Source organism: Pongo pygmaeus, chromosome 8 (assembly GCF_028885625.2).
Source record: "Pongo pygmaeus isolate AG05252 chromosome 8, NHGRI_mPonPyg2-v2.0_pri, whole genome shotgun sequence".
Classification (NCBI taxonomy): Eukaryota; Metazoa; Chordata; class Mammalia; order Primates; family Hominidae; genus Pongo; species Pongo pygmaeus.
This window is the reverse complement of record NC_072381.2, coordinates 129,246,044-129,263,554: the sequence shown is the minus strand read 5'-3', so window position 1 is coordinate 129,263,554 and position 17,511 is coordinate 129,246,044. Positions and strand designations below refer to the sequence as shown.

General features: G+C 43.6%; 1 protein-coding gene across 3 annotated transcripts in view; it reads left to right on the top strand.

Moving 5' to 3' along the window:
- CPXM2 (carboxypeptidase X, M14 family member 2) overlaps positions 1-17,511 on the top strand; it is a 148,169-nt gene that overhangs the window by 45,188 nt on the left and 85,470 nt on the right. For all 3 annotated transcript variants that reach the window (XM_054435773.2, XM_054435774.2, XM_054435776.2), the window contains one exon: positions 6,243-6,382. In XM_054435773.2, the coding sequence (XP_054291748.1) occupies positions 6,243-6,382 (140 nt within the window). The remainder of the gene's footprint in view (positions 1-6,242; positions 6,383-17,511) is intronic.

The window sequence follows — 17,511 nt, the reverse complement described above, 5'->3', positions numbered from 1 at the left end:
GCACAGGAGGATATACACAATTTTTATGGGGTCACTGATAAGTGAATTAATAATTGTTTGAGAATTAAACTTCTTCCATAGATATACAATTTTAATGGCTAAAGCATTTCCCAGATTGGATTTAAATTGAATTAGAATGTTGATGTGAAAACATTTGCCTGTTTCTTTTTCAGTTAGTATATTTCTTCATCTTTTCTTCTTTTAAATAGCTAATAAATGGTTTATGGTGTGTTGAATAGATTTTATTTTTAAATATTTTTAACTTTAAACTGTGGATGTTTACTAGTTTCCTTGGCCAATGCAAGGAAATAGTTAAGAAATTGGTTTTGGTTTTAAAAATTGCTTCAAAAACAATGAATACAGTGTTTTTGTACAGCCTACTTTACTGATGATTAAGGTTGGAATTGGGACAAGGTGCGTTGCCAATTTGCAGAAGGATCAGCTGATTGCACCTGGAAAGTTTTATGGGTGGTTTATTACAGAGGTTTATTGAAGGCAGACATTCAGACCACATCGTGGCCATGTTATGGCAGATTGCTTACTTTACTCATCAAATGTCACAGCTAACATTTTTTAGATAACCTCCCCCTGAAAAGGCATTAACTTGCTGATAATCTATAGTTTCAGCTATTGCTTCTAAATTTTTTTCTCAAAAATATTTTAAAATAACTATCACTTTATCCTGATTCTCTCCAAATAGCCCTGGGATACGTCTGCAGAGAGGCAGCTGTAAGTCAATTATCCTGGAATCACTAAATAGTTACATTCACTTGGATATGACTTTTTATTTACTTCCAGATGTTTCTGTGTAGAGGCAGCCCATGATTATGAAATATGTACAGTGCAGATCAGTGACTCACTGCCGCAGAATGATTTTGATATTCACTATTGTCTCTGTCTCTCAGAAATCAAAGCCCTTTGCATAATACCTAGCACGTCGTCAGTGCTCTGTAGATACCTGAAAAATGAAAGAAGAAACAGTAGACATTGTATCAGTCACCCTCTATATCTATGTGTCCCTTTCCTTTTACTTTTTAAAATTGCTTTTTAAAACTTGTTTTAATCAGTTTTATAACAAACAAACACACTTCACATTCCACCCGGCCCCTGACTGCCATCAAGCACTATGGATGGCACAGCTACTGGAAACTCTTTTTAATTGTCTTTGGGAATTGAAATCTTCAATTCCTTTTTTTTCTTTTTTGAGACAGAGTCTCGCCCTGTTGCCCAGGCTAGAGTGCAGTGGTGCCATCTCGGCTCACTGCAACCTCCGCCTCTCAAGTTCAAGCAATTCTCCTGCCTCAGCCTCCTGAGTGGCTGGGATTACAGGCACGTACCACCAAACTCGGCAAATATTCTATATTTTTGGTAGAGACGAGGTTTCACCGTGTTGGCCAGGCTGATCTCGAACTCCTGACTTCAAGGGATCCACCCACCTTGGCCTCCCAAAGTGCTGGGATTACAGGCGTGAGCCACCGCGCCTGGCCTGAAATCTTCACTTCTAAATAATATGCACATATTGATCTGTATCCATTTATAAATGTAGACTTGATCTTTTAGATCCCTATTCTGGAAGATGAGGCTATCACCCATTTTTATCACCCCTTTCCCCTCTTCCATCTTTCCAATAAAATTGTAGCTCAAGTTTTGGGTACATCTGTATCTAAGGTTTTCATTATTATGACTGAAAATTTTGCTTCCTACTTACTGAGCCAAGAAATACTTTAATTTTGAGTCAGGAAGTATTAACTTCATATCATTTCTTAACAACCTTTTGTTTTCCTGGACCTGCTTGTATTTTTAAGAACATATTCTCCCCACACCCTGCAATAGGTCTGGATCTGGAAAAAAAAAACAAAAAACCTTCAATATCATTTTTTATGCGGCCACATCTGTTCACTGGTTTTTAGTCCTGCTTTGTGTTTTATGTTTCTGTTGGACACCCCTTCAGAAGCCATTTCACCTGCTGCATTCTGAATGGGCTACTCTCTGGGTCTCCTACATGGCTACTGTCTTGGGTCTTCTTCACCATCATTCTGATAATTCTCTGCTGTGCTGGAACCCTTGATTTCTGGATCTGATATAGTCCTCTCTGTAGTGTTCTGCCTCATTTTTTTTGAGTGCATCCTCTAGTATAGGGACCCCAGTCCCCCATCCACAGACCAGTACTAATCTGTGGCCAGTTAGGAACGGGGCTTTCACAGCAAGAAGTGAGTGGCAGGCCAGAGAGCAAAGCTTCACCTGTATTTACAGCCACTCCCCATTGCTCAAATTACAGCCTGAGCTCCACCTCCTGTAAGATCAGCAGTGGTATTAGATGCTCAAAGGAGTGCAAACCCTATTGTGAACTGTGCATGTAGGGGATCTGGGTTGTGCGCTCCTTATGAGAATCTAATGCCTGATGATCTGTCACCATCTCCCATCACCTCCAAATGAAAATGTCTAGTTGCAGGAAAACGAGCTCAGGCTCCCATTGATTCTACATTATGGTAAGTTGTGTAGTTTTATTTCATTATATATTACAGTTTAATAATAATAGAAATAAAGTGTACAATACATATAATATGCTTAAATTATCCCAAAACCGTCCCCCACCCCCAGATGGTGGAAAAACCAGTCCCTGGTGCCAGAAAGGTTGGGGACTGCTGCTTCAGTAGCTTCATGGAAGTGGTGTATGAAAAATAGATTTTTAAAAAATCTGTGAATCTGAAAATGTCCTTATTTTGCCATCATGATTGATAGTTTGGCTGAGTGTAAAAATTCTAGGATGAAAAATCTTTCCCTTTTGAACTTTGAAAGCACCATCCCTCCATTCTTCTAGCTTCAGATGCTGCTATTGAGAATTCTGATGTCATTCTTATTCCTCTTTCTTTCTTTGTGTGTGTTCCTTTTACTGCTTGTTTCCTCTTTGGAAACTTTTATAATCTTTTCTTTATTTCTGATGTTTTGTAGTTTCAAAATGATATTCCATGGTGTGTATATTAGTTTATTATGTATACTAGATTCTTACGTGTTTTGGAGACTTAACTGAGAAAGTATAGTTTTTATTTGGTCGTTTTTTCCCCCTAAAATTCTTCTGGATTTCTTCCTTTGCTTTTCTTATTTTTCTCCTATTGTCTATTTTTGTGTTCTGTTTTACTTTTTATGAGATTTCTTCAACTTTATCTTTTTAGCCTTTTTGTTTTAAAAATAGCCTTTCTATTTTAAAAGTTGCGGACATTTTAAAAATTTCAACTTTCACATTTTAATTTCCAAGAGCTCTTTCTTGTTCAGTGCTTTTTCCTTTTTTAGAGTATTCTGTTCTTGTTTCATGAATTCAAGACCTTTCTAGAAATATTATAGATTTTTAAAGCCTTTTTTCTGTTCTCTATTATAGTTTGCATTTTTTTTTCTGTTTGTTATAAACCTGGCTGCATGGTGTTCTATAGCTGATTGGGGGAAGGAGCTGGAACATCTCACTCTTTAGTGTGCTGATGCCCCCAGAGGTTACTATTTTTATCCATCACGGCTCCCTTGCCCTCCTCTGTGCCTAGTATCCCCAATCCAGGGTCTTTACGGTTTACTTTCTTTTCAGAGAAAAATTTCAGGTCCTCTGTGGTGTGGGGGTGGAGATATGGGGGAATTAATTATTTTTATTTTTTTTGAGACTGAGTCTTGCTCTGTCACCCAGGCTAGAGTGCAGTGGTGCAATCTTGGCTCACTGCAGCCTCTGCCCCCCTGGTTCAAGTGATTCTCCTGCCTCAGCCTTCTGAGTAGCTAGGATTACAGACGTGAGCCACTGTGCCCAGCCTAGCTGTTTTTTTAATACACATTTTGAAGCAATTGCCTGTTGAGTCCTGCCTTACCCTCACCTCCCAAAGATATCTTGAAACCCAGGTTCTCAGCTTTTCTAAGGTTCTGTGTGGCTTGCTTCTTATTGTGCTGTTTTGACGTTTGCACTTCCTTCTCTTGCTGAGTCATTCAGGATTCCTCCATCTGATTCTGTCTTCATATATTGTAATTTAGGGCTTTCATATGTCTTCTGGTTTTATCAGAGATCAAAGTTGTATTTCTGTATCTTGCTTTCTTTGCTTGGGGTTGACTTTTGAAAGAACACAGAAAAACTAACGTGTTTATCCCGTCATCTTGAAACAGAAAAATCCTCTTAGATTGGCCTTAGACAGTATCAGGTTTTCTCTTTGTTATGGATTTGATAATTCCCACATTTATCTTAAGCAAAATTGAGTCTGTTAGGGGCATTGGTGTGCTTTCTTTAAGGTAAAAAAATGCATATAATTTAATTTCCTTTATAAAATTACATTAATTCTCAGTTTTTTTTGGTATTGTAGTAGAAAGATTCATTCGATGTTAGTGATGTTTTCAAGACGAGCGTACCCTTTAAAGAATCAAACCTTTTGGTTCACCAACTTTTAATTGAAATTTCTCCAAAATTTATCAGCGATTTCCCTACATTATTAAAGAGAAAGAGATGAATGCATTCTTCTTGTGGTTTCTCAGAGGCATCATCTGAATATCATTTATTGCATGATGGTATAATTTTGTAACATCTCTGGGGCTGGTACCTCCTCTTTCTCTGAATTCTCCCAGGCACTTGCTTTTTAAATTCATAATCGATTTTGCAGAGGTGGCTGTCACTTCCCAATGAGTCATCTTTGGGAAGAGCTCTTCATTCCCCTGACACTGTGCTACATTTAATTGACTGTCCAGTGTGCTCAGAAAGAACGGAGATTGGCAGCAGAAACAAAATATTCAGGCTGGCAAAACCAGGAGCCTTAAATTTAATTTCAAATCCTGTTCAGTAGACTTTGATGGACAATTCCTTCCAGTTTCCCTGATTCTATAGGGTACATGTCTCAGGCTATGTGGCAGTTCTATTCTTATCTGCTAAGCCTTAGATGTCTAACACTGTACTGTGGTTTTGTCCTGATAGAACGCTTATGTTAGGTGGTGCAGTGATGGATAGAGTTTTGCTCAGCGGAACCTTTGGCCAAGTTGTTCACTCCTATAGCTGGAGTCTTAATTTCACATTTCCATTGCCCATTAAAAGTAAGGCTGTCCCCAGAATTTGAGCTGAAAATGCTCAGAGATAGGGAAGATGGGCTGGCTGATCATTTTTATCATTCAGACTTTTTTTTTTTAATCTGATCATAAGAAATAGCTTTGCAGGAGAATGGCGTGAACCCGGGAGGCGGAGCTTGAAGTGAGCCGAGATCGCGCCACTACACTCCAGCCTGGGCAACAGAGCGAAACTCCGTCTCAAAAAAAAAAAAAAAAAAAAAAAAAAAGAAAAGAAATAGCTTTGTGAAATAGCCATGGAAAAATAGGGCTAATAAACGAGGATGCTTCACTTGGTTCAAATGTCCTTTTTGGGAGGCAAGGAGTCAGGGAATTATCTCTTCACATGGTGATAATATAGAGAAAATTCCAGAGCAAAAACTTTACCTATCTTGGAAATTCAGATCAAAAGAATTTTTGAGCAAGGCATGGTGGTGTGTGCTTGTAGTCCCAGCTATTCGGAGGGCCGAGGAGGGAGGATCATTTAAACCCAGGAGTTTGAGGCCAGCCTGGGCAACATAGGAAGACTCCATCTCTGAAAAAAAAAAAAAAAAAGAATTTTTGGTAGTAATAGCAGCTGATACTGAACACGTCAAATGACTTAAACACTAACAAACAAATGTTCACTGGATAAATGTACCCTTCAACACCTAGTTCAAGTATCCCCTGGTCTTGGGGCTTTCTGTCTATGGTCGGCCCCACACTAAGTTAGTGATTCTGTCCTTAAATGCTCCCACAGCGGTTTGCTCATATTCCTGAAATAGCACCGGCCCCACTGTGTTCTAATTCATCTATTTTCACATCTTTCTTCCTGCCTAGATGGCGAGGTTCTGGGAGGGAACAATTCACCTTTGCGTCCCCAGCACCTGGTGTGCGTGGGCTGCTGTGTGGGAGATGGTTTATGTGTGCTAGATGAATGAGTAGTAGGAGTACTCATTAAATTTCATCTTTCACACTGGGCAAAAAGAGGACATGGTATATTGAAATATTTTCAACTTGTAGATACTAAGCAACTCCCTTTTATGATTTAGGATGAGGAGTTCAGGGCACAGTTATTTTTTTCTTTAACACCTTCCTCATTTTCTCCTCCTATCCTCCCTCCCTTCCTCTCAGTCTTAGGAAAAGATATGTCTTAATTTTCTTCAATTGAGAGTCTTTTTGAAGAACACCGCTTTCTTTCTTTCTAGGCGGGCATTAATGAAAATGATTTTTATGACGGAGCATGGTGTGCAGGAAGAAATGACCTTCAGCAGTGGATTGAAGTGGACGCTCGGCGCCTGACCAGATTCACTGGCGTCATCACTCAAGGGAGGAACTCCCTCTGGCTGTGAGTGTACCTGGACATGTGCTTTCTGGACCCTCTTTTGGGTCTAGCTTTTGAGGGTCTGGACAGACACAGGGAAGTTGCAGAGAGGTGTTTGGTGGCGGGCAGTAGAAGAGGAGACAATTGGAATATGAACAGGAGGCTGGACTTGCTGTCGACACATTCTCCTGGAAGGAAGGTGCATCTCAGAATGACACCCTCCACCTGTACAAGAGTGGAGAGAAAGATCTGCCTGGCAGGTAGAGCAGAGTAGACACACAGACTCAGTGAAATCCAGGCGGTTTAGGCAGGTGGCTGCTGTCTTGCCTCTGGGACAAGATATTAGTGTCTTGACTGGTGGCCAGGGCACAGCCCAAGGCAGGACTTCTGGACAAACAGTGAGTACACAGTTCGGGGGTAGAGGGCATGGATCGTCCAGATCCTGGAAAGAAGGACTGGAAGTCTAGGTTCCTAAATGGAGGATCACCAGAGAAGTAGTGCAAGTCAAGGATGACAGAGCTTGAGGCTTGAGAATGAGAAGGGGTTTCATTTCTCAGAATTTCACTCAGGGCCAAGGCTGGGACAGTGACAAGTGTGATCTGATGGTAATCCCAGGAGAGATGGGCTGCAGCCCCTGAAAACCCTCTGTCTCATGACATATGCATACAGTGAAACATATTATTCAGCCTTAAAAAGGAAGGCATGCTGCCACATGCTACACTTTGGGTACAGCTTGGGGACATTCTGCTGAGTGCAATATGCCAGTCACAAAAGACAAACACTGCATGACTCCACTTCCATGATGACCTAGAGCAGTCAAATGTATAGAGGCAGAAATTAGAATGGTGTTGCCAGGGCTAGGAGGAAGGAGGAATTGGGAGTTAATGTTGAAGAGGTAGAGGTTCAGTATAGCTTGATGAAAAGTTCTGGCGATAAATGGTTGCAAATCAATGTGAATGAACTTAATACCACAAAACTGTACAGTTAAAGATGGTTACGATGATAAATTTTATCTTATGTTTATTTTACAACAAGCAAGCAAAAATACATGAACAAAGTCACCCTGTCTGTCGACCTCGTCTCAGGGCTGGTTGTGGAGACAGAGGCAGAGCTGCATCCGTGAGGGATGTTGTGTGGCTCCAGCCATGTGGACGGTGGTCATGCAGAGCTTGGGGGCTTTGTGGAGGGGCGCAGTAGGGTCAGCAGGACCTCAGGTGCTTTCTGAACTTATACAAGAAATCTTCAAATTCTTCTAACATCTGTCGACATTGAGAAGCCAAGATCACAAATGCCCCACGCGTGAACATTAGGAAACTGATCTTTGTGAGCTCAGATCCCTCCCGTCTGCAACCCTCCCCAACCCTCCCATCTATACTGCACTCTCAAAGCTCATGTCTTGGCATCTTTCAATATTTACTAATTACTTGTTGGCAATCAGATAAAATCAGAGTTTAATTTGCTGACTAGATTAAATTTAATTTCTGGAAGGTCAACATTAATAAATAAAGTGGGATAAGTGAGATGAACCTGGCATCTGTGCTCACATTTAACCGCCTGTCATTGTCCCTGCAAAGGGGACTGTCTTATACAGTGACAATTGTCAGGCAGTGACTCATCATCTATTTTACTCTGAATTTTTTTTTTTACTGTAAAGACAATATTATAACATCCAGCAAAATTTTAAAACATTATGCGTGATTCCGTGGTCCTTATGCTAACAGATTTTTCCCCCCATATTGCAATAATGTTACATATCCGGTTATTTTATTTTTAATTTAAAGACATACCAGTAACATTTTTCATGCTGTTACTCAGGCTTTGTAATGATTATTTTTAATGGCCTGTAATTTACTCAGCCACACCTCCATCACTGTCCCAATTTTCTATTATCATATATCATATTGTGAGAAAGCGTTTTCATACTTTTTCTTCATTTGAATTCTTTGAATTCATTTTCAGAGCTTAAATAATTTGTGCATTTTGACAACAGTTGATTATGCATTTATGCCATTTTGTGTATCACATTTTATTTGCCTTGCTTTTCAGTCGCTTTTGTGTATGTATATGCTGATTTTTGCTCTGTGGTATGCGTTTTGCTTTTAGCAGTAGCTTATTACCATGACAATTGTTTTCACTGTTGATATTCTGAAAGGCAAGAATTTATGGGGGCAGTTGGGTTGCTCAAGAAAAAATGGAAACTTAAAACAAAAGACTGGTTTGAGATTATCCATGGGGATTTTTGCCTTAATGCTTGCATGTTAAGCTGTCTGGCCACTGTCCTTAGAGACCCAGTAGTCGGGTTATTATTGGATTAGAAAATAAGTGAAAGGTAGGTATAAAGCTCACATTCCATTTCAACTAGAAACACAAGAAGGTTTGGGGTAAGCAAGGAATTGCAGTGGAACAGTATCTTTCCTCGGCTCAGACAGTACAGGAACATCTCAGAGGGAAGGCAAGGGATAGAATTACTTTAAGAGTTACTTTTTAAAAATGTATTTCTAGCCAAATTATTCTCCAGGAGCAATGAAAAGAAACCTGATGAGTTTTGGTTTGTCTTATCTCTGGGAATAGTACTGTCTCCAATGAGGACTGAAGAGGAAATGGGATGAGGATACATTTTGGTATCTGAGCCTTTTTCTATCTCAGTATGTCCAGAAAACATATCAAAAATGAGTATCATTAAATACTAACAGTGAAGAAGGCAGTAGTCATCTCCCTTTCTCTCTTGCCATGACCTGTCCCCACACTGCTCCCAGTGCAGATGGCTATGGTATCATTTTTTAATATTTCTATTGTTTGGTTTTCATATTTCTTCCCGCTAGTCTGTGATTCCCTTGGTGGCAGATCCATGTCTTGGCACTCATTATTCCTGGGACCTTACCCAGGACCAGGCACCTATTAGATGCACAAGAAATAACTCTTAAATGAATGGGTATCAATATGAAGTAAAGAGTTGACAAAGACTCATTCACATGGAATGATAATGAGTTAATTGATCTATGATGATACATGAATGAGCATTTATTTATATTATACATGTAAGAGGGGAATGTGGAGGGGTTCGGGAGGAGAAGATTGAGAAGCCACAGGTGTCTGGAGCTGGACGGCTCCTGTAGAGCAGTCGCTGCGTCAGGGCTTTAGTCCCTTGCTGGTTTTGAGATTTCTCTTCTGTGACCCTCAGTTTCCTGTTCTCTAAAAATGGGATAAATACTCTCTATCTGATAAAGATGTGGTGAGGGTAAAATGAAATTATGATGTTTTAAATGACCCAGCACATAATAAGTGCAGAGTAAGTGGTGGCTCTTCCTGCCACACGTCTTTGGGTTTATCTGTAACTGTGGTTTTCAAGCTTTATTTTTAGGTATAGATTCTTCTCTCAAATAAAATCTTTCTTGGAAATATTTAGAAAATATAGACAGAGAAAGCTGCTTTGCATGAGTCTGAGGATTTGGGGACAGTCGCCTGCCTGGTCCTCCCCTCTTCTCCCTCACAGGAACACCGCTGGAGGACAAATTGCTGGAAGTATCTGTGTGTAAGAGTCTAGTAAACAGCTTGAGGGTGGTCTGTGCAGGTTACTATCCTGCACACTTCCCCGGTGCCCGTTGCCGCTTCCCAGGTCCTGCAGGGTTGCAGGCAGAAGTGGAATTCACACCAAGACAAGCCATGGCAGAGTTGGAATTAGACTTTGAGTTTTCTAGCTAAGTGTGCAGAGCGTACCCTAGTCTCACAGCGTGTTGCATTTTGGTTGGTGATGTTTTAGAAATGGAAAGGGAGAAACTTGCTAGCCCGGTAGATTTTTCCAAATGGATGTTGCTGTTCAGAGTGGCTTCTAGCTGGCTATCAAAATACAGAAAGACTTGACTAGCAGTTGGAGTTACAATATACACTTAAGAAATATACTTTTCCTTTGTAGGACATTTATAGTTGGATTTTATTTTATTTTATTTTTTAGATGGAGTCTCGCTCTGTCACCCAGGCTGGAGTGCAGAGGCGTGATCTCGACTGACTGCAACCACCACCTCCCAGGTTCAAGTGATACTCAGCTTCTTGAGTAGCTGGGATTACAGGCACCTATCACTGTGCCCAGCTAATTTTTGTATTTTTAGTAGACATGGGGTTTCACCATGTTGGCCAGGTGGTCTTGAACTCCTAACCTCAGTTAATCCTCCTGCCTCGGCCTCCCAAAGTGCTGGGATTGCAGGCATGAGCCACCGTGCCTTGCCCTGTAGTTGGAATTTTAAAATGTACATTCATAATCTTATTTGTTTCTGATGCTCTCTGGATGTCTATTAATTCATTCCTATGATGTTATCAAGTGCTCTACAATAAGCACTAGGGATGTAAAAGTGAGCAAGAAATGGCCCTGCCTGCAGGGAGCTTTCAATCTAGTGGAAGAGTCCAATACCTTCATGGGTCTACTAGACTCAGCAAGGTGCATGCCATGGTAAATGGGCACAGGGGAGCTGCTGTGAAACCTGGGAGACAAATGGGAGAGATGAAGCAGCGAAATCACGAGGCTCGGCCACCACAGTCCTGACACAAGCTCATAACCAAGTTGATGACAAGTTCTACAACCGCAGTTTTATTAGTTTTCCAAATAATTCATGCTATTTGAAAGTAATACAATAACTTATACAAATATAAATTATCCAATATCATTAAAAATATAAATTTTTCAATATCTTTAAAACAACCAGATTGTTTTAAAGATATTGAATAATTTATACTTCTCACAATTATGAAATATCCTTCCCTACTGCATTATAATTTTGTGCAATGTTAGTATACTAATGAAAAGCAGTCTTTTATTTCCCTAATGACAGAAAGTATATTAGATATATGAGTGTTAACAGTTATAACCAATGTGATGATTGAAAAGTTAATTATTCTGCTTGAGGTGAATAGATGCTTCTAATGATTTGGAATAAATACAGGCAGTTTGAAGTAACCAAATCTTTTCAATTTTAGCTCTTTAATCGACAAAATGTTTCTCTGTATATTTTGAAGTCTGTGCATTTGTCCTTTAAGTGGGGCAGCGATTTGATGAATGAGTTTGTGAGGTGAGGGCTGAGGAAGGTTAGCTGGTTGGCTGACTTTGTAAGAAGGAGTTAGACTAATGAGAGGAAGATGGATGGAACTTCTGCTGTGACCCAGGCTCTGTGCCTGAGAGCACAAGGACGGGGAGGCTCACCCCTGAGCCCTGAGGCGCTCGCTTTCTGGTTGGCAATGGAAAGTCTTAGCAGGAGTTCCACGTTCGGCTTTTCTTTGGAGAATTCTGATGGAGAAGGAAAGGAGTGGGTAAAATGCTAACATCAGAAGGAAAACCAGGACAAGAAAGGCAAATTTCCCTCCTTGCTTCTTGGGAATCTGGCTGTTTCTTGGCTAGGCAGAAGATACAGGTGGAGGGAAAGTTAGTGGGGGGTGGCTGATGGGGCAGGTCCCTGAGGGGCTGACTCTGGGACAGGGGCTCACCTGGAAAGGAGGAGGGTCTCCTTTACCCTGAGATCTCGCCTTGGGGGAAGATCCAGGTGAAGGGAAAGTTGGTGGGGGGTGGCTGATGGGGCAGGTCCCTGAGGGGCTGAAACTGGGGCAGGGGCTCACCTGAAAAGGAGGAAGTTCTCCTATACCCTGATATAGTGAAGGTGGGGAGCAGTGCTCAGGGGTGTTCCAAGCCTTCACCCCAGAGGGTTTCACATTCTTGGTGAAGTAGGAGGTGGAGTCCTCTGCAGACAGGGGATGTGACAGGATTCGGGGCTGGAAACTCAGAGAGTGTAAGATCTGCATTGAGATAAAGGACAGAGAGCATCTTCCTCCAGTTGCAGAGAGGGCTCTGTGGGCGTTGGAGATGTGGAATTGTCACTGTCCTTTTGGGCACGCTTGGTGGTATGTTCACTAGGGGCAGTGGAGTTGGTGGCAGTTGCAGCTGGAGGAGATCAGGAACAAGGGCATTGTGGCACTGGTGGCACAAACTGTGTCAGGAGTGAGGGACTGTGAGACTCAAGGCTGGTGGGGTGGGAATTCAAGCTAGAGGGCTGATTACCTGGAGGTGCAGGGCAGGTTCAGGAGCCGCTGTGGGAGATGAGGCTTCGGAAGTGATGGAGGATTGGTAGGGGAAGACAGTGTCCCTATTTGAGGACCCCACGGGGCAGTGGAGTTGATTACTGGGGTCAGGGTTCAAGGGGCTGAGATGGAGCCAAGGGGAGGTTCCAAAGGAGCAGACTTCTGGGAATCTTGAGGTTTGAGGACTGGCTACTCAGCACTGTCCCTGTTGCGGGGATCTGCAGGCTACACTGGACCCTGCAAGGGTCGGGAGAGGAGATGAGGAGGCAGCTGAAGTGACAGTGGGGTCTAGCAGAAGCGGAAAGGAAGGTGAGAAGGGCAGAGGCAGATACAGAAGCAGCTGGAGGACCTTGGTCCAGGGGGTGGGGAGCCCGAGCCTCCCCAAACACCTCCTTTGGCTGAGGTTCCCATTTTCACAGTAGGAAGCATTCAGCAAGGTCCACCCTTTCTCTTCCACTGGATCCAGCTTTCTGCTCCCCTGAGGCATTGTCCCGGCCTCTGTGTCCCCTTGTTCCTCCCAAGGGACCTGGGCCCACATGGCAGCAGCCTGCCATAGTGCAGAGAGAAGGCACGGGGCCAGGCCAGGAGCTCAGAAGCAGAGTGCAAAGTGAGGCCAGCACTTTATAAATCATTCACCCATCTTCTCGGGAGAGAGGGTGTGTGTGTTTTCAGAATGTGTCATGCTGTGTCTCCTCACTTAAGGGTGAAATGAAATGTTTGGCACCTATGGGGGGCTGGGGAGAGAGAAGTTTCCAATCTCCTCTCTAACCTCTTTGAAAACTGTCAGTTTCTGAACCATAGTGTTTAGCATGAAATAGAAGGGTTTTAATGAAAACATCTCTAAGTTCAAGTAGAATGCCAGGCATGCAATCATTTCTGCATTTTATGTTAAATTTCAGCAATGCAGGGATCGTTATTTGAAATTAAATAAAGCTTTCATGAGGGGCTCGTTCTTAGCTTTCTGGGTGTTGATGATGAAGGCATGAGCTCTCAGATGGGGAAAATCTCTGAAATGGAAACAATTTTAGAGTTTTTTCCAGGTTGGAAGCTTCCACCCCACTTTATTTGAGGGTCCTTGTTCCCCAGCTGTGACTACCCAGGAAACCCCCCAGATGGTTGCTGGGCACAACCTGCCTTTGCTTCCCTCTGTTTTTTCGTGGGGAGGCCCCCTTGCTGTGGGCCTCCTCCCCTGATTAGCTCACTAATGCCCCCACCCCTTGACCCATGTCTTAGTCCATTGGTGTTGCTATAGAGGAATATCTGAGGCTGGATAATTTATAAAGAAAAGAGGTTTATTTGGTGCATGATTCTGCAGTTGTGCAAGAAGCGTGGTGCCTGCATCTGCATCTGGTGAAAGCCTCAGGATGCTCCCACTCAAGTCGGAAGGCGAAGGGGAGCTGGTGTGTGCAGTGATCACATGGGGAGAGGGGAGGTAAGAGAGAGGGGAAAGGTGCCAGGCTTCTTTTAACAACCAGCTTTCACGGAAGCTTGGGGAAACTAATAGAGCAAGAAGTCACTCAGCACCCCCTGCACCCCCACCAAGGAGGGCATTACTCTATTCATGAAGGATCTGTCCCTATGACCCAGACACCTCCCATTAAGCTGTACCTCCAACACAGGATCAGATTTCCACATGACATTTGGAGAGGTCAAACAGCCAGACTGTAGCAACCTACAAGAGCCTATGGAGACTGGCTCCTACTGCCCATCAGATGTCATTCCCTTTGCTCATTGCACTCCAGCCCAGGAGCATCCTTTTTGTTCCACAAACACACCAGGCCTGCTGCTGCCCTGGAGCCTTTGCACTTTGCCATTTCCTCTACCTACAGGCACAACCCTCCTTGTGCTCAGAGGCCTTCTTTGCCCACCTTTTATAACCCAGCCTCAGTTGTGTCATGTCCTCTCTTGGCTTTATTTGACCACCTATCTCTTTGTTTGTACTTACCCTGATGTTGCTCCTGGGGAGCAGGCAGGGTTTTTTGCCCTTGAATCTCCAGTGCTAGATTAGCACCCTGCACAGGGCAGGTCTCTGTGACCAGACCCTCCTGACACTGTCTCCTCTAGAGACAAGCCAGAGTCCACCTAGCATAGCCGGGGCTCTTTAGTGCAGAAAACACTGGGAGGAAACCTGCCCCAGGATGCCCTGTGGGGATGCAGCTCCGCTCCTTTGCTCTCTGTCTCCGATTACCAGGTCCTCACCAGTGTCAGAGTGAATAAGAGCTCAGATTCTGGAGTGAGACTGGGATTCCAGACCTACCGAGCTGCACATCCTTGAACCTATTTCTGAGCCTTTCGGGCCTCAGTTTCTTCATCTGTAAGATAGAGATGTAAGATAAGCTGTATCTGTAAGATAGCAGCTACCACATAGGGTTATTGTGGGGATTAAATGAGTTAATTCACATCAAGCAGCTAAGATTGTGCTTGGCACGTAGCAAGTGCCCTGTAGGAGTCTGCTGTTGCTGCTGTTTTCTTGGGTCTCCTTCCCTTTCATGGAGGGTCCTATTCTCATGCCAGCACTGCCCCTACCCCATTCCTCTATCTTACCTCCAGCTAAGCTGAAATGTGCTCGGACCACATCCTCGGTTCTCTGATCGCTCTCACTTGCTCTGTGTGGTCCTAGTGTCATTAACTGGGAGGCAGTTGCCACCGGCCTTGAGTAGGTGGGTGGGCCGGTGGCCATCTTGCCCTTCCAAGCCTCAGTTTCCTGGACTGTGGGAAGAGGAGACGCCTCATTCTTTCAGCTTGCCGAGTGTTGGTGAGATGCCTGTGGAAAGTCATGAGCGCAGTCTGGACACATGGCAGAGACACAATAAGCTGAAGCTTCTCTCATTTACCAGGTGGCCTCATCTTACCTCTGAACACCTCCAAACCCTATTTATCCCTAGCTGGGACCTCCAGCACCCCCAGTGCCTCTAGAGGGCACCCAGGAAAGGCCTGGCAACTGAATCATGTTGCAGCTAAGAAGTAGCATCTGACATTTTATGAAAATATTCCTGTGACACATCTGTATTTTGTTGGCATAAATTTGGCTGGCAGGAACTTTTTAAAAATAAAAGCACATGGGTTCCCTGCACCAGGGTGGCTGGGCACTTTGCCTGTGTTACCACCTATGCTGTTCATTGTAACCCTGCCCACATGGGTTCCTTTCTTCTTTCATTGTATGCATAAGGAAACAGGTTTAGAAAGCCCAAGTAACATGGCTTAACCTTCTGTCTTAGTCTGTTCATGATGCTATAACAAAAATACCTTAGACTGGGAAACTTATACATAATTGAAGTTTGTTTCTCACCGTTTGGGAAGTCCACGATCAAAGTGCTGGCAGGTTCCATGTCTTTTGAGGGCTCCTCTTTGTTTCCCCGATGGCGCCTTGTTGCTGCATCCTCCAGAGGGGATGAACTCTGTGTCCTCCTCTCATGGCAGAAAGGATGGAAAAGCAAAAGACACTCAGGTGCTCACTTCACCCTCTTTTGTAAGAGCACTAATCCATTCATGAGGGCTCTGCTCTTCCCCCAAAGACCCACCTCTTTTTTTTTTTTTGAGACGGAGTTTTGCTCTTGTTGTCCAGGCTAGAGTGCAATGGCGTGACCTCGGCTCACTGCAACCTCTGCCTCCTGGGTTCAAGCAATTATTCTGTCTCAGCTTCCTGACTAGCTGGTATTACAGGTGTGTACCACCATGCTCGGCTAATTTTTTTATTTTTAGTAGAGACGGGGCTTTGCCATGTTGGTCAGACTGGTCTTGAACTCCTGACCTCAGGTGATCCACACACCTTGGCCTCCCAAAGTGCTGGGGTTACAGGTGTGAGCCACTGTGCCCAGCCTAGCCCCACCTCTTAATACCATCTCATTAGAGATTTGGTTCCAACATATGAATTTTGGAGGGACACACACTCAACCACAGCACCCGCTGTGCCTCATAGTAAAATCCTTTTTGCCCCCTCCTCCCTGCCCAGTGCACATCCCTCCCCACAACACTATTGCTAAAGGCTTTCTCCTGTGTTGTGAGGCTTGTGCAAGTGTAGACACCTCCATGGCCCTGGACTTGTGTGTGCTTCATCTGAGTGCTTCTGAGTTGGGGCCGGGGCCATTGCATGGCTCCCCCAGGGCTGACTTACCCCTCAGATGCAGGAGATGCAGTGCCTGGGGCCTCATGACCTTTAGGGGCCCATGAAAGCATTTAATTTCTTTTAAAATCAAAAGAAAACCCCCAAACTTGTAGGTTGAAGAAAACATTCTAATATGTAATGTTAATATATTCATCTTTATACCACCAGAGTCATAAAATATATTTAAAACTTTTCTTTTTGGAGGAATGGGCCCATGGTTGGCAAAATAATCACACCACTGCCCTGCACCAGTTTGCACCCCACCCCACCCCTGCCCCCACAACCCCTGCCCCCCGGCACCCCCCACCCCCAGCCTCCACCCACAGGATGTCATTATCTTAATCCTTGGAACCTGTGAATATGGTTGGTTACATGGCAAATAATTAAGTTTGCAGAGGAAATTAAGGCTGCTAATTGCTTGACCTTAGGGTAGAAAGATTTTTCTGAATGATCTGGGTGGGCCCATTGTAATCACTAGGTTCTTAAATACGGAAGATGGAGACAGGAGGAAATACTAGAGATATGGCAACTTGAGGAAGGGTTTGGCTATGGCTGGCTTTGAAGATGGAGGAGGAGACCTACAACAAGGCAGGGGTGGCCTGTAGACATTGGAAAAGGCAAAAGAACAGGGACTTTCCTCAGGGCCTACAGAAGGAATACAGCCCTGATTTTAGGACTTCTGACCACCAGAACTATAAGAGAATAAATGTCTGTGGTTTAAACCACTAAGTTTGTGTCAGCAATAGTAAATTAATGGTGCCCACAAAGGCAAAGTGCCGAGGGCACATGAAAGTCCTGAAATGACTTGACCAGCCACCTCTATGCCTGGCTCTTGGATACTGGGTCATGGGTCCTGGAGTTCCCAGCTGTAGGCAGTGCCTGCTGAACACTGGACAGAGGTGGGGCTGACCCACTTCTCTCTCTTCTTTAGGATTCTTACGAGTTCTTTGTTGGGTTTCTCTTTTCCTGGTCCCTCAAGCAACTATTC